This window comes from Lampris incognitus, chromosome 2, assembly GCF_029633865.1.
Source record: "Lampris incognitus isolate fLamInc1 chromosome 2, fLamInc1.hap2, whole genome shotgun sequence".
Lineage (NCBI taxonomy): Eukaryota > Metazoa > Chordata > Actinopteri > Lampriformes > Lampridae > Lampris > Lampris incognitus.
Window position 1 is genome coordinate 24,415,279 of NC_079212.1, and position 26,635 is coordinate 24,441,913.

The 26,635-nt window shown below is 41.9% G+C and overlaps 1 protein-coding gene and 1 long non-coding RNA gene across 2 annotated transcripts in view; one reads left to right on the forward strand and one right to left on the reverse strand.

Moving 5' to 3' along the window:
* LOC130106650 (probable phospholipid-transporting ATPase IIA) overlaps window positions 1-26,635 on the reverse strand; it is a 57,021-nt gene continuing 30,386 nt past the window's right edge. The window contains exons 22-28 of the mRNA XM_056272838.1: window positions 17,288-17,352; window positions 16,368-16,523; window positions 5,113-5,177; window positions 4,785-4,893; window positions 4,582-4,639; window positions 3,386-3,589; window positions 1-2,010 (exon numbers count right to left, since the gene is read on the reverse strand). Of these exons, the coding sequence (XP_056128813.1) occupies window positions 1,874-2,010; window positions 3,386-3,589; window positions 4,582-4,639; window positions 4,785-4,893; window positions 5,113-5,177; window positions 16,368-16,523; window positions 17,288-17,352 (794 nt within the window). The 3' untranslated portion in view covers window positions 1-1,873. The remainder of the gene's footprint in view (window positions 2,011-3,385; window positions 3,590-4,581; window positions 4,640-4,784; window positions 4,894-5,112; window positions 5,178-16,367; window positions 16,524-17,287; window positions 17,353-26,635) is intronic.
* LOC130106651 (uncharacterized) lies at window positions 6,774-7,814 on the forward strand. The gene is made up of 3 exons (XR_008809759.1): window positions 6,774-6,914; window positions 7,328-7,429; window positions 7,797-7,814. It is a non-coding gene; the product is annotated as an uncharacterized LOC130106651 (long non-coding RNA).

The following is a 26,635-nucleotide window of genomic DNA, read 5'->3' on the forward strand; positions in this document are numbered from 1 at the left end:
AAAAGAAAACATGAGATTTATTGATCATCATCACTATATCAACATCAACACAATCCTCCCTTTTTGTTCTGCCAATCAGAATGAAATTTTCATAACTGAAAAGGGTTAATAAATTAAAAAAAACCTAACAGCAACAACAACAACAACGATCAAACAAGTTATTTACAGGCCAGTCACAATGGCTATGGTTAAATGATAAACACAACCAGTTATGTTTTTCAACATTCAATAAACGGACAAAAAAAAAGAAAAGATCAATTGTACAAAATTAAAATCTGTGCAAAATGCTCGTTAAGCTCAGTAGGGATTGAAAATTTAATTCAACACATGGAATATACTTATGGCACCTTGTTTGTAGTCTTTGACACTTGTAGATTCACCCAGTCACATCAACAGGGTGACCATTTCATGATCTTAACGTCTTCGTTAACGGCCCACAAAAATAGAGATGGAAATGAGAAATGATGACAACATTACCACTAACTACTAAGTACTTACACTATTTCGATCATTGCAGCACTGGTGAAATGAATTATCAAGAATGGATTGAGAGTATCTCTCTTCTTTTGAATGTGCAGTAATTTTTATTGAAGCTATTCACATTTTACTTGGCATAGGAGTTCGGGTTTGATCTGTCTTTTCTTTCATAGTTAATCTGTGGGAGTTGGCAGCAGCAAGTGAGAATCGGGGGGGGGGGGCTATGAGTCGGACAACAAGGCAGGAAAGGGGGAGGCTGCACGTTGGTCAAGCGGAGTATTTTCAGTTATGGCTTTAGGTCATGACTACAGTGAATCATCATGCAACGCTAAAGTGCGGCCAGTGTTGGCCTGCGGAGCGGCCACATGAGAGGGCACACACCCCCTGAAGAACAGAGCCTGTCGGGTGACACTGATGAATGCTTTGGCTGCAAATAACCAATACCCGTTTGTGGCTTTCTGCAGCAGGCTCCTCAAACGCTTACAACTTTGCCATTCAGCATTCTCGCAAAAAGACAAAGACGGATTTAACATCAGAGCGCCATGGGTCATGCTGAAAAAACAACCACACCACCTCCATCATGTCGGGCTGCAGCACTGGAGTGACGCACAAACAAATAAGACAAACTCGCAGACGTGTGTTAAATGCGGTGCCTGGTCAGTACACACATCAGTACCACATAATTGTCAAACTCTATGTGGAAATTACTATTTATGAAGGGCATGAATCAAGTCCTGAGAAACCGCTGTCAATTTTGATGTCGGATTTTGTATTAGGCTTTGATTTTAAGAATTTAACTGGAAAATTACATTACTGAGCCATGTTTCAATACCAAAATCTACGAATGAAAGGAAGTCTGACCATTTGGTACGATTAATTTAATCACAGTTTTCATAATCTCTATTTTTTTCATTACTTTTTATAGCATTCATGATTAAAATAACCTATTAAACCTTTTATAAGGACAGGCCTAAAGGAGTTATGTTAATCCATCATTGCACTGGTAATTTGACATTTCACTGTTCAGAACAATTTTATGCTTATGATGATACCTGACATCAGACATTTTGCGGCTGCAACCAGTAGTGGCTGGTAATGCACATTTTCTCAAATCAGAGTACTTCATGGCTTCTGCATCCAACACATGTGGCAAGGAACATTGATTTTATCTAAAACTCTTGCATATAAAACCAAGCAATCTTAACCACCAGAAATGCTTTTTGTCCTTTAAATTTTCAAATGGAACCATTTCAGAATAACTAAGGGGGCAAAACACCATTTTTAATTCTCTAGTCCAGGTTCAGGCTCTGTCGGATGTGAGAGGGACATCTCTCTGTATGCCTATAGTCAATCAGGCTGGAAACAAGAAAGCCACAGGAAGCTCCGCACACGCTCTCTAGGAAGTGAGCTTAGAGTAGTTGGGTGGAGAAAATCGCCTGCGCAGGTACTTGAGAATGTAAAGTGGGAGACAGCTCACCAGGGTGATGACAGTCACCTTCCACAGGAATGACACTGTGGTGATGAAATATACATCTGAAACAGATGGAGTCAAGGGTCAGTGTGAGTTTGAGGATGCGTGTAACACTGACATGTGATGGTGTTGTTTGACTCTTCTGAATATCATTAATATCATCTAACCATATAATTTTCTGTCATTTAAAGATCCCTTAACTCAAAGCTGGGCTGATGCAGTTATTTAAAGGACAGTTAACAGTTTTGATATAATGGAGGTTCACCAAATTCACTGACTCTTACTCAACTTATTTAAGATTTTGCCACTAGGGGAAAGTGCATCCTCTCTCTATCTCATGTGGTACTACAGGCGTATGATGTTAATTTGGCATCGCTGAGCACCACCTCGTTTAAGTGTAATGAATGAATGACAAATCAAATACAACCTCTCTTAGAACTTGAGTAAGAATATTCACATATAAATAAGGCTTCAACTTAAACAAGTGGAAAATTTAACCTAAACAGAAAGATATCAATATACAATATAAAAGTCAAAATAACTTTTTGGCAACATATGCTCATGCGCTGGATACAAGAAGGTAGACGAGGTCTTGAAAATCTAATTTCAGTGTGACTTCCAGAAAGAGAAAAAGTGTCCAAAAACGGTATGTTTGACCACAATCCAGTCATGATGCTCAGTGGTCTAGATTGCAGGCTCAAAGTAGAACTCCACACCCCACATAAAGGCCTAAAATAAGTGTTTGGAAAGCTCCATTTGGGTATTGTATGTGTCATGAATCTCAATATAGGAGAATGAAAATTGTCGTTTTTTTTTTTAAAGGTAGATGAAGTAAACAAGTCCCAAATAGTCTGTTGTCAGACCCAAATGGGCTGACAACAGATAGACTGCAATAGAATAATGTAAAAAACCAACGCCAAGGAGTTTTTCTCCAGTAAGTTATTCTCCTGTTTTGAATCTAATTTAACATGTTGTGCTTACGCTGACTCTGGAACCTTCATTTCCATGGTAAACACATGGACCTTGGCAGGCCATGGTAGCTGGCACAGGAAATCAACAGGAGCCTTTGGCATTTCCTCTTTGACACTATGCTGTGCCCAAACTTGCTTCATACCAGGACAATTTGTCACTGTGTTCACCTTAAACCTTCCTGATAACCTCAGCATAACAGGGCTAACTGGACACCAGAGGCACAGTACGAATGGACAGGTCCCCCTCATTGTTGATGCTGACGTACTATTTCAAGGCCAGGAAAAGACCCAAACAATCAATCAGTCAAAGGGTATGTTGAAACAAATTCATGCTGCATTCTTTCCCTTGTCACTATCAAATACACTGACCTAATCTTTTTCATTCATACAAGTGTGACCTAATGTGTGGGCAGAGCACTTGTGTGTCCGTACATGTGTGTGTGTGTTCAGGTATGCGTTTACTCACCAATGAATTCATGCAGGAAGACAAGCGAGGCAACATAACAAGCCAAACTAAGGAGTTCCCCCACGATCATGAGCCAGTGCCAAGTCTGAATGGTCAGGGCCACCATCAGCAATTCAGTGAGAATAAGAGAGGTGAAGGAAATGGCGACGATATGAACAAATTCCGATTCAAAGAGCAGCATTGCCCCGTACATAATGATACTACCTGTGAAACAAAGATAGAGTCAAATGTGAGACTAAGTCAATGCCAATATTTCAGAACCTCCCACCACCACCACCACCATCATTTTTTTTCTTCAGGTTTTTACCAAGAGTTTTTTTAACCAGAAACAGAATACTTCCTGTGATTAAGAATGGATTTGATACTGGATTTGATACAAGAAATCATACTAAGAAAAAATATCTTACAGTAATCAGAGAAAAAGCTTTGTGCTTGTAGCTTTACTGTTTATTCACCTAAAATGGATCTATTGAGATCATTTAAAGAGGTAAAATTAATGGTGGGGAAATTGATAACAGACAAATCTTGAATAATTTTAAAACACCAGCAGTTTTGTTCGAGGAAAATTACAGTCAACTGAAAACTAAAATATTCATCAAACAAATTATTTTGACAGAGAGAAGGTTGGGTGTGAGCTGTGGACAAAAGGCTTTGGCAAGAAGCTTTGGATGCCTCGGGAACTGCCTTTGTAATACAAATGGCCCATGTCAGAAAACCACCTCAGGTTATTTAACATATACAACTGCTACAAACACAAATAAAACTCTTCTATCATGTAGGAAGAACGTATGCAAAGCTCTTACGGAAGCATTATACATCACAAATATATCACAAAGCAGACTAAAGCAGTTTTTAGTAACTTTACACTGGCAGTTTAGTTAAAATCCAAGTCTTTCCTACAAAATACTGCTTCTTAATCCTTACTACACCTTTTCTATAGGTGCTAACATACAGCATACCATATTATTTGCGTTCATATGAATAATCAATGCTGAATGTATACCCTACTGCCTCCTGTATGTCTGCACTTTATGTAAAGTCCTGCTGCATTTGCGGTATGCCTCCGTATATGCAGTGATGCTATGTAAGTTAGCATGTGGATCAACTAATGCCATTGAATTTCAGTATATTTTCTACTTGATAAAATTAGTTATTTGGATTGTGACTGTGATTCTGCTGTACAAGTAATTGCTTACCTTGATAGATACTTATCAGGACCCATATCAAAAACGTCTTGAAAGAAAGCGGTCGACCCTGAAATAGCAGAACGAAACGTGAGATTAATTATTCTTCAAATTTGGTTCTAGACTAAGCAGCGCTGGATCCTGTGGGGGCTATGTATACTAACATGGATAGTAGCATGCTGTAACAATCAGTGACTATTAAATAAATATTGTACCTTCAAGAGATCTTTGTATAATTCTGGGTAGAGCATGGCAACCTCTGACTTCACATCTTTATCCAGCACGAGGGAAAAAACGGGAAACATGGTATAGATGGTGGAATAGCTGAAACGCATGATTCACAGCCAGTTAGACTCTAGGAAGTGTTTAATGCACTTGATTGTTAAGATTCATTCATTGAGTGCATTATTGCAGAGCATAAGAGCTTTCACATTTTCCCATCTTGTCAACTCAACAGTGCTTCAACACAGAAGAAATGCCAGAGAACCGAGGCAGCAAAATACCGTGGTGATTAGTCATCACGATTCAAAGTGTTTGGCTCACCCGATAACTAGGAATCCTTGGTAGAGTGGCACTGAGGCAAAGTAGAAAACAGAAGAAAAAACTGCCTAGGGGTAAAAGGAAAAGAGATAGATGAGTCATTAGTTATTCTTTATTTACTAGCTGCATGGCATTAGAGACAGTAACGGAAGAAATCAGTGACATCACTTTCCAAACATTACAGACAGAAAAATATATCATTAATGGGTCAAATGAATTAAACAAATAATTAATAAAAGTATAGAAATTGATTTTATAAACTAGCGAATTAGAAGAAATATCATCAATCTACTCTACTCACAGAACAGAGATTCACAATACAGAGGGTAACCATACACTAACCTAGCTTAACCTAACACTGAACACACAAAGCTAAAAGTAGGTCAAGCACTAGAAGTATGATCATTCTACCACAGCACCACTGCCACGGAGAAGTCAGCCTCAGTGACCTATTCTAATATGATCCTCCAACACGTGGACAGTCCAAATACTAAGGCGGCCCTATACTAAGCAGGTCACAGTCTTGGTTGTGGTCAGTGGTAATATGAGACATGTGGAGGAAGGTCTCAATAAACTTGAAGATCCATGGCCCAGTGAGTCATGGGCTTTCACTCTGTGCTGGGAGCTGAAGTTGGACTAGAACACGGGACTTGGGGGTGGGATGTTCGGCAGGGCACCGTGGGCCCACTCCTCTGACTCACGATGAACCCCACCCAACTAAGGGTCACCCCTGAAACCTCTCACTAAGTTATCCCGTCACTGCTTCCTCAGACTTGGGTCTCTTGCCAAACCTCTCTTTTATTGTTCTCTGCCTTGCATTTAGGTATTTCTTGCCAGTCTATAACTCTCTGCTAAAGCTTTATAATAACATATCCTATTTGGCAGACATTATGAATTTCAAGTAACTGGTTGTTGTGAGGTACATGTATTTTCAGCATGGATGGTAGGGGTGGGCGATATGGCAAATATATCATATCACCATTTTTTCAGGCAGAATTATAATCCACGGTCTTATAATGATTCCTTTCACGTTGGTTTCTGAGACTATTTTGAGTACAATCAAACTAATTTACCCATTTCAAAAATATATAGCCATTGTTGCAGCAATCTGAGAACAGCAGTGGAATGACTGTGTGGGAAAAATCCATCCATCCATCCATTATCTGAACCACTTATCCTGCTCTCAGGGTCGCGGGGATGCTGGAGCCTATTCCAGCAGTCATTGGGTGGCAGGCATGGAGACACCCTGGGCAGGCTGCCAGGCCATCACAGGGCCCACAAACACACACACACACACCTAGGGACAATTTAGTACAGCCAATTCACCTGACCTACATGTCTTTGGACTGTGGGAGGAAACTAGAGCCCCCGGGAGGAAACCCACGCAGACACGGAGAGAACATGCAAACTCCACACAGAGGACGACCCGGGACGACCCCCAAGATTGGACTACCCCGGGGCTCGAACCCAGGATCTTCTTGCTGTGAGGCGACCGCACTAACCACTGCACAACCGTGCTGCCTGTGTGGGAAAAATATCTTTGAAATATTTTCACGTCATGGCGTGAAACTGCTGAGGTCATCTTCAGCGCAACACACAAGAACAATGGAAGATATTAAAGGGATTGTGTTTTTGATTCTCAGTATGTGGCTGTTTGTCACAGCAAGGACACAAATTTTGTTTCAGAAGAGGTTGAACGCAGCAAGACAAGAGACTGCGGGGAAAAAAAAACAGGAGCGTTTGGGAAGTCCTACAACAAAGCTAAGATGACGAGACAACTGGTTGCTCAAAGGCGACGCAAGAGGGTAAGCTAATCTGGTACCTAACGTTAGCATAAGTGTTTAGGGTCACAGTTGCTATATACAAACCAAGTGCAGTGTTACAAAGTATTTAATGAACTTTAACTACCACTGTTACATATCAAAATTCACAACATTGACTCTCTTTCAACCTTCAAATCCCATCTCAAAATGCACCTTTTCAAACTGGCATATTCAATCTGATACACACTTCATTGAGTTTTGTGCAGATGAGGATTTTATACTTATCCGTTGTATTAACTTTTTGTCTACCCTGCTTTGTTTTGATTTTATGCTGTCTGATACAGTGCTGCTTGTTTTTTTTAACTGTGTTCTGTAAGCTGTCCTTGAGTGCTCTCGAAGGTGCCCACAAATAAAATGTATTATTAAAATATGTATGCTGTGAATGTATATTTCAGCTATTTCACGCTCTGCAAAGTTGCCGCCGCAGACTACGTTTGGACAGTCAACTGAGCTCCCGTGTGGTGGGATGTGATTGTTCCTGTCTTCCCTACAACTCAGTGAGCGCAGAACTTCAGAATGTCTAGAAGAAACATTTATCTACCTGTGCAACAAACTGTCCCATGGTGTTGAGACAGGACACAACCTTCCATGGATTCAGTTTTTTTTCTTCTTTTTAATATACTATATGGTAGGGAGTTGGCTCTTTGAACCCGGTTTTGCATTTTGCATTTTGCCTTTGTAGGACAACAATTAAATTCATATTTTGAACAAATTTTGAAGGGTTTTGTGTTTTTATTTTCTATGGTAGGGCGTTGTCTCTTTGTTACATATAGAAGAAAGAAAGCCAGAAGAAAGCCACTTTATTTTGTCATTGTATTCTTACAATGAATTTTTTCTCTGCCTTTAACCCATTCTATTGTACAGGAGCAGTGGGCAGCTGCAGCACCCGGGGACCAACTCCAGTTCTTCTTTCCATTGCCTTGGTCTGGGGCACACACAGGAGTATTACCCTAACATGCATGTCTTTCTTCAATGGTGTTTTAAGCCCCCAACGTACTCTTCAAGGCAGCGCTGCATGGAAGGCACTCCCTGCCCCCAACAGTTTCATCCAATCACAGCACCATCGAGCCATGTCTTTTTGATGGTGGGAGGAAACTAGAGCACCTGGAGGAAACCCACACAGACAGGGGGAGAACATGCAAACTCCACACAGAAAGGACCTGGGACGACCTGGGGTTCAAACCCAGGACCTTCTTGCTGCGTGGCAACAGTGGTAACCACTGGACCAGTTACATTATAGTAACATTGTATTACCATGTGATTAAAAAAAAACAACTTTCTTTTACAGTACATTTTCAGTTTACTTACTCTGTAATTTGCAATGTCTCACCTAGTAACACTGTAGAACTACATGGAAAAAGTTTGTGTTTATTGCATGGGAAAGGGAATAATCTTGCTAATGATTGTGACAGTCAGTTTCAGAAATCTGTTACAAATTATATGGTTAAGAGCCTGGTAATACCATGAATACAAAAAAAATCCTTTACAGTAAATTTTCAGCTTACTTACTAAGTAAATTGTCATGTTTTACTTACACCCCTTTTCCACCGAAATTAGCGCATACAAGCGGTTTTTTTTTAAACACGGGGAAACTTGCTAAAATAAGCGATTGACTCCTTTCTGATTTTGATCTGATTTCATTGACCATTGTAAATACCATATCACATAACAGCAACTTGTTTCTGCCTACTGTGAACAGCAAGTCCAAGGGCTCAAGAATATGCCCAAAAATAAAAAAAGGTAAAGGTGGAAAGAATTGGCGATGTGGAAAAAATGAAAATGAGTGAGAAAAGAGAGTTGGTGTTCAAAGAGGATGGCCAAGAATATGCTCAGGTGATTAAAATGCTGGGGAATGGACATCTAGAGGTTATGTGTTTTGATGGAGTCAAGTAGCTTTGCCACATCAGGGGAAAACTCTGGAAAAAGGTTTAGATCAACACATCAGATATCATCCAGGTTGGGTTGAGAGATTACCAGGACAACAAAGTTGACGTCATACTCAAGTATAACGCAAATGAGGCTCGCAGTTTGAAAGCCTTTGGGGAGCTTCCTGAGCATGCCAAAATCAATGAGACAGACACCTTTGGTCCTGGAGATGGTGATGAGATCCTGTTTGATGACATTGGCGATGATATCTAAGGGCTTGCTTGTAGGGGGAAAGGTGGGATTTTACCAGAGATGTCAAGATGGTAGTAGCGAGAGGACCCAAGTACAGATGGTGGAGGCAACCGGTTCAGACAACTCTTATTATGAGACTAACAAAGAGCAAGTACAGATAGTGGGGAAGGCTCACAATAGCAAGTGGCAAACTTACAAACAGCAGGTACAAACGGGAGGAATAGACAGCGGGGAATGCTCAAAACAGATGGGGCACTCTGGCAATCAAAAGTCTGAGTCTCAGTGAGACGAATCGACAAAGCGCCAGAGCAACCAAGGGACATATATACCCAGGGGAGGCCAATCTGGGAGATTGGGCGCAGGAACTGGCCAGCCAATTGGAGATGGGGGAAGTGAGGGAAGCTGAGCAATCCGGGTCATTCAGGCACAGGTGAATTAAAGCACCAATCAGGGGATGGGAGAGCCCAGATCACAGACCATGACAGGACCCCCCTCTCAAGGGATGGATTCCAGACATCCCAAAACCAAAGGACCCAGCAGGATGGACAGAGGGGCCCTGGGGGAGGATGAATGGGGCCAGGGATCTCAGATAGATGGCCTGAGACCGATCAGGAGGGCGATCAGGATGCAGAACATCTCCGGCGGACGGGCAGATGGATTACCCCGACAGTACTGCTGTGGCTGGAGGTCACTGGGCAAACAGACTTCGGAGGCGGCGGGGCAAACAGACCTCGGGGCTGGCGGGACAGCTGCTCGGGAAACAAACCTTGGAGGCGGCGTGGCGGCCACTCGTGGAGCAGGCTCGGTAGCCGCTTGTGGAGCAGGCTTCGGAGGCGCCCTGGGGACGCTGGGCAGCTGAGACTCGGGGACGCTGGGCAGTTGATCCTGACAGGTCGGCCAAGGTGGCCGGCCGAACAGGAACCTGTAGAAGGAGTTGGCCAGTGTGGCCGGCGACTGGTAGTCGGACAGGACGTCGGCCGGCTGCTGAGGAACATGGGACCGCCGGAGACTCCGGGGACATCCCCTGGCCAGGTGGGTTCCCCAGAATGGGTCCAGGGCTGGAGCCGGCTTAGCACCATCCCCTTGATTGGTGGTTTACCAGCTAGTAGGCAGGCTGACGGCTAGCGGGATCAGTGTCTGCAGACTGGGAGACTGACTGCTAGTTATCCAGCCGAACAATCCCTTGCCAGAGGCCATTCACCCCAGACACCGGCCTCGGCCTACGTTGTCTATGGTACGCCGAACCATCTGCTGGGTTCATACTGGTTGATTCGTACTGTCACAATGGTAGCAGGGAGAGGACCCGAGCGCAGACAGTGGAGGCAACCGGTTCAGACAACTCTATTATACGAGACTAACAAATAGCAGGTTTAGAAGGCAGGTACAGACAGCAGGGAAGGCTCACAACAGGAAGTGGCAAATTTACAAACAGGAGGAATAGACAGCGGGGAAAGCTCACAACAGACGAAACACTCCAGTGATCAAAAGTCTCTGAGTCTCAGTGTGTGTCTCAGTGAGAGTGTGAGACGAATCGACAAAGTGCCAGAGCAACCAAGGGACATATATATCCAGGAGAGGCCAATAGGGGAGATTGGGCGCAGGTGCGCAGGAACCGGCCAGCCAACTGGAGACAGGGGAGGTGAGTGAAGCCGAGCAATCCGGGTCATTCAGGCACACGGGCGCAGGTGAATTAAAGCACCAATCAGGGGATGAGAGAGCCCAGATCACAGACCATAACAAGAGATGCTTCGATTTGGGATTTTTTGAGCCAATACAACACACCGAATATTATTGTTTTTTAACATGATCAGCATATACCAGTCTGATACCACTTCATAACTATACAGTATGTCTCAGAGCCTTTTCTTTCAGTTTGTTTACCAGAGTAGAATTTTTTTTTTTTTTTTTTGGAGAGGGTCAAATTAAAGTGCATTTTAAATAGAAATAGAATACATCAATATATAAGTGTATAAATGAGGTCCAGTGCTGCTGGTGGGTAAACTGTCACATGATGTCAGGACAGCAGAGTTGTTGCCTATCTTTCGGCGCAGGTTGAAAACTCACCTCTTCAAGAACTACTACCCTGTTACTTGTTCTTAGCACTTATTGTATTCACTCATAAAAAAAATAAAATCTTGCGGTTTTACCTTAGCACTGGTTTTGCTCTTAGATGCTTGTTTAGATGCACTTATGACCTCTGATGACTAGTAGTTCTCCTGATTTCCTACGTTAAATGCACTTATTGTAAGTCACTTTGGATAAAAGCATCAGCTAAATGACTGTAATGTAATGTAATGTAATTAAAAAAAAGACATGCAAGTTAGGGTTTATACTGCTGTCTGTGCCCTTGACCGAGGCATGGCAAGAGGCACTGGAGTTGGCCCCCGGGTGCGGCATGGCCGCTGCCCACTGCTCCTAGCTAAACAGCTAGGATGGGTTAAGTGCAGAGAAGAATTTCCCCATGGGGACTAATAAAGTATCTCAAAATATAAAATAAAAAAAAAATCCCATTGCCAGTAGACGAGTACGCCTTTCTGTTTTTTTGCTTTTTTCTGCTGTGTCACATTTGATGTCACGAATGCGCTGGAAAAAGAACGAAAATTAGCTTGTCTGCCCGGGTGTCATGTTTCTGCTGTGATTTGGAAAAAAAACCAAAAAAAACAGTAGAAAGCAGCATGGAGGCCAGTAAAAATGTTACAGTGGTTCCTACTTTTTTATATCTGTTACTTATTCAGTCTCTCTTTCAAACTCCGTGCCGATTAATTTGGAACAATGTTCGAGCGTTGCTTGGATGGAGTCATAACATCACGCCAGAAAAAGGGTGAAAATTAGCATGTCTAGCTGGGTGTCATGTTTCCATCACTGCCAATCGGAGCTGGAGCCGATAAATACCCGTGACTACTACAGAGTCATTTGTCCCGGGAATGAATGCTGATCGTAACCTTTCCCACTAAAGACAAAAGCCAGATGTTAGTGGGTGTTAGTGGGTTTTTAGTCCAGTGGGAAAGGGGCTTTAGTAATATTGTGGAATTTAAATGGTACAAGACTGTGTTGATTGCATGGAAAAGGTAATAATCTATTATATATGGTAAGAGCCTTGTAATACCATGGAAACAAACAAGGCTTCCTTTTAGAGTACAGTTACAGCTTACTTACTGAGTAAATTGTCATGTTTCACTTAGTAATGTTGTGGAACATATAATATGGTACAGATTCCTGTTAACTGCATGGACAATGGAATAATCTATTACAAAGGATATGGTAAGAACATGGTTACACCACAGAAACCAACAAAGCTTCCTTTTACAGTAAAGTTAGTTCACTGGATAAATTGTAAAAACGTCTGCAAGAGCGTACCCAGTGTTTAAGAAGATGTACCATGACATTAGAGGAAAACTGTTCCTGCGGAGGTTGTTGCCAGGTAAGTATTGATGTAATTTTTCAACTTAAATAAAAACAATTCCATAGTTTATAAGGTAAATCTAATAAACCTTTTATAAATGGGTGGGGCCATGAACAGTAACTATGTAAGACAAGGTAATGTATTGAAAGTATTATCTTAATTTCTACATTGTACATAATTAAATTTGAACTGTTACCAATATAAACCTTGGATAACTACAATTTCAACTTGAACTGAAGGGTAATAGAGGCGGTGATTCTAAGAAATGGTTGTCTACTTTTCAAGGAAGTATGCAATTATATCTGAGTTATTACCAACCTAAACCGGTCACAACTACTAGAGTTGATGGGTAATAGTGGAGTTTTTTCTTAGTATCTCAGCTGTAGTTTCTCTGTATTTTCCTACTCATTTTCAATGGTAATTACCCAATAATATGCCATATTTACCATCTATTTATCAGGTAAATACTTAGTAATTAGGGTACTGTAAAAGGAAGGGTTACCCCAGTTCCATATTACTGGGAAGTTCTTTTTAGAGAGCAGCTCCTCCATGTTGTCATCCATGCCACCATGTTACTAAATAAAAAGGGGGCGGGGTAGAAATCCAAGGCACTACCTGTTTGCTATTATTGATTTATTGGTGTGTCTCTAGGGACGGTGCGAAAAGGACTAGCAAATAATGTGATTTAAGATTTGGACGAGAAAACAACTTTGGATGCCTGTATGAGTTATAGAACTGCAACTGATAGAATGTGCACTGTAGCACAATACTAACGATCTCTCTGTAAAGACGGATCGAGAAGACATTTTAATCATTTAAGATTTAATATCTTCATATCACACACCCCTGATGGATGGTAAACTCTAAAGTATCTGTTGCTTTTTTACCTATGCTCTGCCTACTGCACCCTCAACTAATCTACCATTGTCTATAAATTTCAGTTAATGTTTTAAATTACTGGAATCCATAGCTTCCTATCAGTGTGTGGCAGAGTGAGGTGTGGATCAGCTGTCCTGAGTTAGGCTAATTAATTCAAGACAGATAAATTGTTTCCACACCATAATGAGCCAGGGACAGAGCTGAAGGTTGTTGGGACGCGGATCCACAGAGCTCTCACCCCACACAAGCCTTTTAAACGGATGTCTGTTTTTAGTCTTTTTAAATAGATTTTAACTGTCAGGTCAAGTCGATTTTATTTGTATAGTGTTGAAATTGCAGGAAAGTAGAGAGCAGGATGCTCCCCTGCATGCCCGTGTCGCACAGGAACCGCCATCCAGAAATGGTGTCTTTGATGAAGAGCAGCCTGCCACAGTTCGGCCGACGCACATGGCCACTACTGAGCACCAGTCTCGGTGTTTCCCGCCACGCTGAAATTGCATGGAGATCAGTACCGCTTGGCATTGGGTCCAAACTTTGCATGGTAAAAACACAGGCCGTGGTCCTGCCGCCGTTGAGGAGCCGCTACTGTGGCGGCGACTGTTGTGTCTCCAGGCAGTGGTGAAAATGTTTGGGCAGGAAAAAACACGGCTGTGCAGTGCTGTTGACCAGCCAGGAAAAATCTATCAGCCTCCTCAGCCAGAGCACGACAGTCAGTGATGGCGGTGTTGGCTAAAGTAGCCCGTACCTGAGAAGGCAGCTGTCGCAGAAACAGTTGGATGAAGAGGAAGTCGGGCTTGTGCTCTCCCAGGAGATCCAGCATCCTGTCCATAAATTCAGACGGCTTACTGTCACCGAGGCCCTGTAGAGAGAAGAGCTGGCTGGCCTGCTCAGTGTCAGAAAGTTCAAAAGTTTTCAACAGGTGAGCCTTGAGTGTCTCGTATTTATACTGCTGTGGAGAATTTTTGAGGAGGCTCACCACCCTGGTTGCTGTTGAACTGCCGAGCCGACACCACATAATAGTATTTTGTGGCATCCTCAGTGATTTCCCGCAAGGCGAACTGCGCTTCTGTCTGGGCAAACCAAGCCGAGACTGATGACTCACAGAACTCCAGCAGCTTGAGAGAAACTGCATTAGTTGTCATGTTCAGAAAGAGTTTTCTCTGGAAACATCCAGCAGACAAACGTCGGGGTCACCAATGTAGAAATTGCCGACGGACAATTTCTCTCATTGACTACACAAACGCATGTGTCTTTTATTTCTATTTACAAAACCAACAGCCCAAGCAACGTGGCACTGCCCCAACCAACCATCGTCGTAGCTCATCCTATCAACCCGGAAACACTTTCTTTAAAGCGACTAGAACCGATTATGGTGAATTATGTCCAAAGTCGCTACAATAGCCCAATATCACAAATTACAATTGTGGTGATTTTAATTTCTTTGTTTTAATAAAAGGGCTGTTATGCCCTCATGCTCCGTTGGTTTCCATGTCTTTATGCCAGTGACTGTGGCACAGTTTTGCCACACTCTGCAATTGTCAAGATCTTTTAGAAGCTACGTATATGTTCCACGGAAGTTATATTCTATTCCCTAGGTTCCCAAATGGTGTGCCGCGTGCTGTGAGGCAAGTCCAGGTGTGCCGTGGGATTTTGTGAAACCATATATTATTATTGCAATATACAACTAAAAATTATAAATGAATTTTTAAATTTTCTGTCAGTATTTTGTACACACCCATTTCCCAATACAGAGACAAATTATCCGCCTAAAAGAATAATTTCTTTAAAAACCTTCCGTCAAAGGGAACCCCAGTTTTTGACATTCGCGCACTAGATATGGGAATTATTAGAGTGTGACACATCAAAGGCCCTGATTGACAGCCAGTGTGAAGGAGGATAACAACATGAGAAATCCGTGAGGTTGTAACGGACTCTATGGACATACTTCACCATAATGAAAGGGTGAGCTACAGGATGATTGGTTGGAGCAGCGCCATGTTGCTCGGGTTGTTGGTTTGTAGAAGAAATAAAAGACACACACGTTTGTGCAGTCAATGAGAGAAATTATCAGTCTCTACTTTCCTGCAATTTCCACACTGGTGCCCCCGCCGTGGGGGCTGGGCAAGTCCAACAGGTCGGTCCAAGTCCAGGTGAGCCAGTTTGAGGCGATCCACTGAAATACGCTCTGGCTTGTTGCCGACTTCCACCGCAAAGTGCTTGTTCCCGGTGACCAGGATGCAGAATGGCCTGTCGTAGGGAGGCTTTACAATTTTAGACAACGGTTTTGTTTTCAACTGAATTCATACTCTGTTATGAATTTACTGTTTATATGCAAATTAGTTGTTGTTCTCAATACATTTCTTTTTTCTTTACAAGTTTAGACTAAAGTTCTGTTTTCAAATCAATGCATACACTGTTGATATGAATTTACTGTTTATATGCGAATTAGTTTTCGTTCTCAGTGCGTCTCGCTTAGCTTGGTCTGTAAAGAGTGATTGCATCTTGCTCGACCAGGGATGCTGCTGTCTTAGACCAGCTCTCTCCTACTTTCTCTCTCTTTCTCTCTCTCTGTCTCACACACACACTTTTCTGTCTCTACCTCTTTTCAGTTTTAATTTTGCGACCTGTCTGTTTTAAATGGTTGTGTTGCTGCTCTTATTGATGAAATTTTACATTTAAAATGAATTATTGAAGTACTTTGTAAATAAATATTTCATGAGTAATGTAGTTGTTTGTCAAATTTTAATTGGTATTAGTAAACAAAAATAAACTTTTAGAGTGATAAGAGTGATAACGGGTTATAGAGGCTATTTTGTGTGGATATGAATACAGGTGTGCCTTGAGATTGTGGCTTGCCCTTTGGTGTGCCTTGGGCAGAAAAATTCTAAAAACCACTGTTCTATTCTGTTTCTCTGTCTTATTTGCTAACAGTCATATTTTTACATGCCTCTTGTTTAATTATTTGAGTTATCTGTATGTGTAAACTGTTGTAAAACTGAGTTATACAAGCCGAAAGTACCCTGGGCTCTGCCTACCTGCATGGTGCTGATGCACAAGCTCCTGTGGATGACAAACTGGCTCAGAGCTGCAGACCTCTTGTAGCTGTTCCGCCCATGGACCATAAGGAGCCGGCCCAAGTGCTTGAACTGAGTCACAGAGAAGTCAGCAGCCAGGGATGCCTGCTTTCCTTCCTGTCACAGACATAGGAGTAGGGAAAGTGAGTCAGGTTTCAAAAAGTCTAACAGCATTGTTTAAAAATGTATACAAGTTTTAATCATTTTAAAGTCAAACAGAAATTTCCATGTAAAAACATATAAATCAACGTGTATAAGAGTTATTGTGACTATCTTTTATTCTTAAAAGGAAGTCACAAAAATATGCAGTTTAATTTCGGTTGGACTTTAAAGGGTCAAAAAAGGTAAATAGGCCCATCAACTGGAAAATGACAAAAAGAAACGACCCTATTCCAATAATAATGGGATTGATAGCCCCCTAAAATCTCGTAGACAAAGTATTATTTCAGCTACATTGTTATATAAATATGTGGATCTCTGTCTTTACAATAAATCAGTCAGATATAAAATCTCAATGAATTGGCATATTTATTGTGTACTAGTGAACCGACATCACAGCTTTTTCCTATCACTTATCCAGTGATTCCACCAAAATAATTGATATGTTTGTAAACAAAGTGATTAGCATTATTCCTCAAGATGGGCAACACACAGTGACAAAATGTTCATGGATGAGAAACTAACTGAAGCACAAAACCATTATGTCACCTCTGTTTCCTCTACACCCATGATACATTCTCAGAGAAGAACAGAGGAATCATCTGTGTGCTTGCCCCCTTTATCATCACTGTGAGTGTGACAACCATCTTGACAGGAAACACACAGGGACAACTGTGAGAGCGGCATGGCAATGTGAGGCGATGCGCTGGACAGAGTCTTACTTTGCCCTCCACTCCCACGCCACAGTCAGCTTCCTGGATCATGCTGACATCGTTTCCTCCATCCCCTAAGAGAAAACAAAAGCCATGGAAGTGTCAGGATTCATATCTCTAGCTTGCCATACAGACTTTCAGTGTGTGTATTGTGCATGAGCGTGCCTGTGTGACGCACCCACAAACCTCCCGCAAAATTAATAGAGACAGACCACCTGAAGTGGGAATGAAATGGCAGTATGTAGTTTGCAAACAAATATGTGTGCATGTACAATACAGATTACCATTAATGCATGATTACAATCAGCAATTACAAGCAGCATTTTTGGCTGGACCAGACCAACGGGCCAGCCCTACAAATGCGAACTGACTGACTGACCAACTGACTGACTGATCATGTTTGACATAATTGGGCTGCTGGATCAGGTGACCAACAACGATTGGTCGGATGAGCGCCAAGAGGCATGAGGGAGAGCGCACAGTTAAAGCCCCCTGAATAACAATCACTGATAAAACACTCTCTGGTGAATTAAAAAAAGGATTGTGTGGCTTTTGCGGCCACTAAACCTGCACAAATAAGACGAAAAGAAACGGTGTAATTCTCTAAGCACCAGCATGCACTTTTAACTGTGCAGCCAAGCAAATAGCATCTTGGTGTTCCAGTGCTATTTGTATGTATTTACATTAAGTAATATGCATACATTTGGTGCAAAATTGGCCCCTTTCTATGTAAATGAGCCTCATTACAAAACACGCAGTTCAGAGTGAAAATTATTGGTGTTTTCAGAGAGTTTGTGGTGACTGACACCCAGACTTTCCAGTGATCATGGCAGCAGTGATTGTAGCCAGGCAAAGGCATCGTCATACCAGGCTGGAGAATATCACTTATTGATTTAACTGAGACCAAAATCATTCGCAGATACAGGTAGCCAGGTCAAACAATTCTTGCTTTATCAGAGAAGGTTGAATCAGTTCATCTGGACATGTTTATTGAGAGAAATGTTTCATCACTCATCTAAGTGACCTCTTCAGTCTCAACTGAGTGCAGGTATCCCCACCCTTATAAACAATACAGTGGCATAACGACTGAAAACAACGATCGGTTTCATATGCATGATTTGGGAATAGCTTCAATCACAGCATTGTAAGATGGCGACAGATGTATCCTTAGCGCCCCCCCCCCCACTCGGTTCAGGGATGGTCATTCCCTCTTCACATAGCTAGCATCTTTGACTCCCCCGTTCAAGCCAGCGTTACTCCCTACCAAGGATGTGCACATCCTCATCCTTGAAAGAGTGATCACTGGCCTGTACAGCTGTGTAGACTGTGGAGTCCTGGCCTGATATGCTAGCTCTTCTGTGCTGTGCGATCCTCTTGGCCAGCGTCTGTTTGGTTTCAAGTCAATTTTATTTGTATAGCCCAATATCACAAATTACAAATTTGCCTCAGGGGCTTTACAGCAACACAAGATCCTGTCCTTAGACCCTCGCATCAGATAAGGAACAAGTCCTTAAAAAAAAAAAAACCTTTAACAGGGAGAAAAAATAGGAAGAAAACTCAGGGAGAGCAACAGAGGACGGATCTCTCTCCCAAGATGGACAACGTGCAATGGATGTTGTGTTTACACAATTTACAGAATACAACACTGAAAGAGGGTAACAGAATTATAATGGAATTATAAAATATATGAAGAATATGAGGAGGAGGATGCCAAGCAGTGTCCAGACACAAGTGGAACAGCCCAGGACCTGAGTCATGCAACCACCATCAGCATGTAGACAAAACATACGTAAATAAAACAAATAAAATAAAAAAAAACACATTAGTCACACGTCTGAGTGACAGAAAGATATAACATCGAAACAGGATAACAAAATTATTTAAGATATAAAAATGTCCGCATTACTGCTGATGCTGCACCAATCCGCCTGTCAATCTCCCACTCCATCCTACCCTCACTCGTGAGCAAGACCCCGAGATACTTGAACCGCTTCACTTGAGGCAACAACTCATCCCCAACCCGGAGGGAGCAATCTACCATTTTCCAGTAGAGAAATATGGCCTCAGACTTGGAGGTGCTGACTCACATCCTGGTCATTTCACACTCAGCTGCAAACCACCCCAGTGCACGCTGGAGGTCGCGTCTGATGAAGTCAACAAAACCACATCATCTGCGAAGAGCAGAGATGCAATTCTGAGGTTCCCAAAATGGACACACTCCTCACCTTGGCTGCCTTGAGATCCTGTCCATGAATATCACAAACGGAATTGGAGACAAGGGATAACTTTCGTGCCGAGAACACGGTCACAGCTCTCACTTTGGTTATACAAGGACCAGATGGCTTGTAGCAACTGCCCCGGTACCCCATACTCCTACAGTACCCCCCACAGAGTGCCCTGGGGTACATGGTCATAAGCCTTCTCCAGGTCCACAAAACACATGTAGACTGGCTGGTCAAACTCCCATGCCTCCCTCAGCACTTCCGCAAGGGTAAAGAGTTGGTCCATTGTTCCACAGCCAGGATGGAATCCGCATTGTTCCTCCTAGATCCGAGGTTCGACAATTGGTTGGAGCCTCCTTTCCAGCACCCTAGAGTAGACTTTCCCAAGGAGACAACAGTAATTTCTATATCCGAGCTGCATTCCCAGTAGCAGTGCCAATACTTTCAGATCACCACCGATGTTCCAGTCCTAACTGTTGTATGTGTTTCAACAACAGCTCTGTTATTGTAGGATCCTTTCATGTGTACTGCATAACCAATGGGTACTGAAGGGTGGACATTACCAATGTGTAACAGGACAGCTTTCAAGCTTAACTCTGACGAATCTATAAACAGATGCCATTAAACTCAAATCCATGAACAATCCATCAATGTCAGTGTAGAAACTGAGGTTGTCAAACTGCATCAAGAAGTTTGTCAAATGTTCTTAATGGTTCTGAAAGATAGACATTTTTGTACCTGGTGACAGCAAGCCCCATTCTTGCAATCTTGAACCAAATAGTTCTGCTTTAGCTTTTGACAAATCTAAGTCCCTGACCAGGTTATTTAATTCTGGCTGTGTTATCAGATGAGGATAACCAGGCATAAAGGGTTCAACATCTGGATCAGTGTTGTTTTCCGCATCTGGTTCATGCGCTGTGGCATCGTCATCTGCCACATCTAGGCCCCATGTCTCTGGTGGCTTCGGTACTGGCAAACTGTCATCATGTGTCTGTGAATCTTCTCATTCATCCAGGTCATGGTTATCCAAAGGAGTTGAATCAAGTGCAACTGGACTTGGTATATATCCGTGAAGACGTTTCGCCTCTCATCCAAGAGGCTTCCTCAGTTCGTGCCTTTCTGACTAGACCAAGCTAGTCTGACTGGCTGGTGATGAGACTCAGATATTTATCCTCTAGGAATCGTTGTCAGAGCTATTGATATGCGTGGCTCTCTGTGATCCGATGTTTACCAACGCCCGTCGCTAACAGAGCCATAGATATGCGTGGCTCTTTTGTGTACCGATGTTTGGCCGCGCCCGTCGTTATCGGAGCTATTGATATGCGTGGCTCTCCTGTGCTCCGATGTCCAGCTGCGCATATACTCACCACAGATATAACAGGATGTATTGTAGCTGTTTCAACATTGATGAGACATTTTTGCTGTATTAAATCTTACTGAAGACAGTAAATCCTATTGTTAAGTATACTCACTGCTATTGCTTGAAGAACATGTGCATCAACATGCGTCCAAACAGCATCTGTAAGCGTGAGCAGTTTTTATAGCCTGTCTGCCAGCATCTAACCTGACTAAGCATGCCCAGGCATGCCTAAGACAACATTTGCATAGCACCTATACTGAGTGCATGCCCAGGCATGTTTGGACTCACCAAAACAGCTTGCTTTGTGGGCAATATACTAGTAGACTTAAAATATGATGGGAAATCACAAAAATAGGTTATATCGACAAAATGGTATGTGCCGGGAAATTTTAAGGCGATTTTTGTGATCAGCAGCCCAAAATCCTTAATATACAACCAAAAGTGCTCAGGAAGCAAAATCTTCTTTGTCCAGACCGACAGCTTGGTCTATAACATTGAGACCGTCTCCCTTCCCTGCTGTATTGCTCCCAAGCTCTCCTCTCCTAACTGTGTGAATCACAATAATCTAATGATCCTCCCTACAATTGGTGGTGGTGGTGAAATGTGCAACATAGTACCTAATAATTTACAGAACCAAACATCTAATATTATCAAAAGTGTGACCACACATCATTCAAAGCATAGGTCTTCAAAACTGTCAACTAATAATACAAGGTGCCTAATTCCAATTAATATTTCATCTATTGGTAGCACTATAGTTCTGACTATGGCTGACAACCATACCAACATTACCCTGGCTCTACCAAATGACAGAAGCTAAGCAGGTATGGACTTAGCTAGTACTTGCTACAGGAGACCTCTCGGGAAAACCGAGTTGCTGCTAGAAGTGGTGTTGGTGGGCCAGTAGGGGGCAGTCTTTCTGTTGGTCCTAAAAAATTTAACTTCTAATCTTGATTCTAGATTCCAATCTTTTGAGGCTCTTACTTTAAGTCCATCTCCCTCAGCCACGAGCAGACTCTGCTCAGTGCAGATCAGGATACTCTATTGACCAACTGGCCCTTACTCACTATTTCTTGAAGAATTTTGAGAATTTATCTCAGATCGTGTTACTCATTCTGATGAGATTCAAATTCTTGGCGATTTCAATATTCATCTGAATAAGGTTGCTGAGCCTCTAAGTAAAGCCTTTCTGGCGCTTGTTGATACTTTTGGGTTTGTTCAAGAGTCGACTCATTGCAGTAGTAATCACCAGCCAGTCAGACTAGCTTCGTCTAGTCAGAAAGGCACAAATTGAGGAAGCCTCTTGGATGAGAGGCGAAACGTCTTCACGGATATATACCAAGTCCAGTTGCACTTGATTCAACTCCTTTGGATAACCATGACCTGGATGAATGAGAACATTCACAGACATGCAGTAGTAACACCCTTGATTTGGTTTTATCTGAAGGCATATCTGTTTCTGATCTGAATGTATTGCTACCACATCTGTTGTGTCAGATCATTTTCTCGTTAAATTTGAAGCATTATTGGCCTGTCCTGTTAATGTCAGCACTGATGTAATTGCCACTCACCACACTGGTCCATCCACTGTAGCTGCATTTGGCCAGCAGCTGCCTGAAGTCTTGGCTGCTTTCACTGTAGAGACTGACTGTTGAAAATTTCCCTAAATACTCAAATGTGGCTCTCTCTAGTCTCCTCAATTCAGTTACACCTCTCACTACCACAGCTGGGTGACTAAAGAGGCCTACACCCACCAACCAAGATCTACGATGAGACGTGCTCTTAAGCAGGCCTGCAGGAGACTGGAACGTAAATGGCGAAAATCAAAATTGGAAGTTTTTTACCCATCTTGGCATGCGTGTTTATTAAAATACTAGCATGCTTTAGCTGCTACAAAAGTAGAGTATCTCTCTCGCTTAGTCAATATTAATAAAAATAATCCCAGATTTCTCTCTGACACAAGCTAAATTTACTAAAAAGCAGCCATCTATTAGCTGCTCACCATTCACGGCCCCTGAGTTTCTAGATTTTTGCTGCAATAAGGTTGATGAGATCATAAACAAAATTAGTTCTTCAACTCTAGCTACTCCTGCAGATCTTGTGTAAGAACCTGCAAAATATGGTTAACGCATACTATATATGTATTTTTTTCCTACTGTATATCCTGTATCTTGTTTCTGCTGTTACTGCATTTACCAGGATGCTTTGTAGTGTAAAGATTCCCGCTGTTGAGGGGGAATTCTGTGAATTGAGACCAATCAGATTTATTTTTTAATGTGTTTTTATTTGAATTTTGTAATGAGCCAATCATTATTTGTTAATCCACTGTAGCCGCGAAATCGCGGAGAAATCTAGTCAGTCCAAGTCTGCACCCCGAGGAGAGAGGTTATCTGTGCTGCTCTGTGTCACTGCTGGTTTTGTGAAGACCAAGTGTAAGTATATTCGTGTACATAGGCCCACAAGTGTAAAACAACATTGGTCATTCGGATCACCCTTACTCCTCGTGCGTTTTTTCTTGTCTCGTGATATTAAGTTTAGCAGTGTTTATTTAAGTAATGTTAGTTAGCTAGCTACTGGTGTTGGCTAACTAGCCAGCTGACGCTACAAGTTAGCAACTGCTGGACCGCTGACAAGATTGTTAGCCGCTGTGAGTGAGCTGTTTCCCTTCAGAGGGATCTTCTAATTTTGTGAGGAGGGGAACTCGTTTGTGCTCTGGTGCTGGGCCCACCAGAGCGCGACCTGCCACCAGAGGGCTGCTGCCTGCTCTCTCTGTTTGAGGAGGAGCAGATTGTGATGGGCTTGATCGCCTCCTTAGTGGCAGTGCTTCACTGGACTTGCTTCAGCTGCTAGCCAGGAGGCAGCTAGAGGGTAACGGTTCCCAGGCTCGTGGACTGGGTGGAAACGCTTGTGAGTAACCTACACTTACAGTGACACACACACACACACACACACACACACGGTTTGTGCCTTGAGCTCCAGCAATTAGAAGTGGACGTGCAATGTAGTGGTTGCTGCATGTGCTCAGCTCAAGCAGCTGACATCGGTCCGAGGAGCGAATGGTTAAAGTTACCTCAGTGTACCAACAGGCCCAACGGCAAGCGCTTGGTTTATATTAATTACAGTACTTTGTGGTTTTGCTGACGTGATTGTTGCAACGGTTTATATACACTGTTAATCAATATTGATTAAAAAATGTTTTACGATATTATACATTTTATTTATTTAATTACACTGGTTAATGGTTATAGGCTGCAGCCAGATAAGGGTTAAGATTTAATTTTCACTTTGCCACCTGGGGGTGAACATTGGTTTCACCCTCCGCTCTCAAATATATCTCATTGTTTGATTTATTTTGTTTATTTAATTTTATTTTATTAACTATAACTATTATTAATTAATAAATAATCTATTTAATTATATCTTGGGTGTATTGGCTGCTCATTTTAATTGGTTACGAGTGCTGGTTCAATGTGCTTAGTAATATAGAACACAAATGGTGCATTACACCTTTTATTAGAGGCATCACAGGCTAGATCAGCAATTGTGCACACACCTATAGGGTAATAGGTATCAATTACCAGTGTTAGAATATTCCTAGCTTAAATTCTGGGGAAATACATAGTATACTACCTTAATTGTGGGTGTAGTATTTTCACAGTGGAGGCACCGTGCTACTTAATGTGTTACATTTCCATTCAAATTTTCTTGTTATTACTTTTCAGTCTTGTTATACTTTTCAGTCACATGTAATAGTTACCTAGTCTGATAATAACGCTAGCCTAGTGACATTTAGGGGTAGTCAGGAATTTCAGCCATCCCACCATTGACCGCTGAGAACCTTGGATCCTGTTTTGTTTAATATATGTGTGACTCTTGTGTGCATTATGACACCAGGTAAAAAGGGGTTACATTTGTCATACCAAATTCATATCCATACAATGAGTCACTGAGAGTCCCTGTTATTACAACTTTTGAGACCATCTCTCTTGATACTTTGACTAAGTTCATGTCAGCTTCTAAACCAACTACTTTCCTACTTGACCGTTTAAGACCTCTGGCCTTTTCTGGGACCTACAATGCTAGACATTGTTAATTTATCACTTACCACTGGCACTGTTTCCAGCAGTTTTAAGACCGCTGTGGTCAAACATCTACTTAAGAAACTGCACCTCAAACCAGGGTCTCTTAATAACTATCAACCAGTCTGTAATCTTCCATTCTTTTCTAAAGTACTAGAGAGAGTTGTGTATCAACAACTTTTGACCCATATAGAAGAAAACTATCTTTATGAACCTTTTCAATTGGGTTTCAGGGCTAGTCATTCCACTGAAATTGCTCTGATCAGAGTGGTTAATGATCTACTTGCTATGGACTCTGATTCCACCTCAGTGCAGCCTTTGACACCATTGATCACTGTATACTATTAGACAGAATAAATTATAACTTTGGTGTCTCTGGCTTAGCCTTCTCTTGGCTTAAGTCCTACTTATCTGGAAGAATACAGTGCGTCTGCTATAATATTACATTGAAATTCTCTGACATTTAATATGGATACCCCAGGGCTCGGTTCTTGGCCCTCTACTTTTCCCTCTTTATATTTCACTTCTTGACCAAATTATACGCAGTCATGGAATAAATGACTTTATGCATGCTCAATAATCCAGGTAAGAAAGTCACAGAAAGTTGAATCAGTTCATCTGGACACAACGTTTATTGAGAGAGAAATGTTTCCTTACTCATCTAAGTGGCCTCTTCAGTCTCAAATGACTACAGGTATCCCCACCCTTATAAACAATACAGTGGCATAACGACCAAAAACAATGTCTGGCTTCATAAAAAGAGGTGGAAAAGAGGGCTCTGATGTCCTAACCAGGAACACCACCGAGCAATTGGTTCAGACAACTGTGTGTTTGCGGATGACATCTGGGTTAAAATTAAATCTCAGGACATACCAGGGGCGATTCTAGGATCATACCTTTAGGGGAGCTCAGCCCCTAATGGGAATGTGACATGGATATAGTGCCTTGCAAAAATGTTCAACCGCCCTGCAAAATCACTCATTTCATTTGATAAAAATGAATACATTGATATTTTTCTATGTATGATATCTTAATTTACAACAATACTTTTAATGAATAACCATTAAGAAACAGGAGTTTTACATCACAAAACATTTTCTAAGAAAATGGAATATGCCATTTGTAAAAGTATTCAGTTCTTTTCACTTTGGCCAACCTCAATTCAATTAGGTACTTAATGTTACATTTAGATGCAACCTAATAAGTTAGGTGGTCTATTGTAGTTTATAATGGTTCAGAATGAATGAGCACAGATTTCAATATAATATCCATATCTATATACAAATAATGCCCCAGATAGGTCTGCATAATTACTCCAGTAACCTGGTTCCAAATTATTTACAGCAGAGTCATGACAGCACATGTAGCTCTTTCCAAATAATCCAATTTCAGCTCCTCAAACTAAATAATACCAGTACAAATCTCTCCTATACAACAACTTCTCATGTGCATCAAACACACACACACAAACACATATCATCAGCAACTTAAACAATGACTAGAGAGCAAATAAAGCTTACCTATCAGAAGTGTACACAACAGGCCTTCATCACAGCAAAGGTCTGGTGTGTCATCCTTGCTAACACTCCTGGGATCAATATATCTTAACAACGAATCCCTCTGTTTTTGGGGTGCTTGTTCCTTCAATAGTCTCCTGTTTTTATATTCACAGCCAGATCATTTCAGTTTAGACATG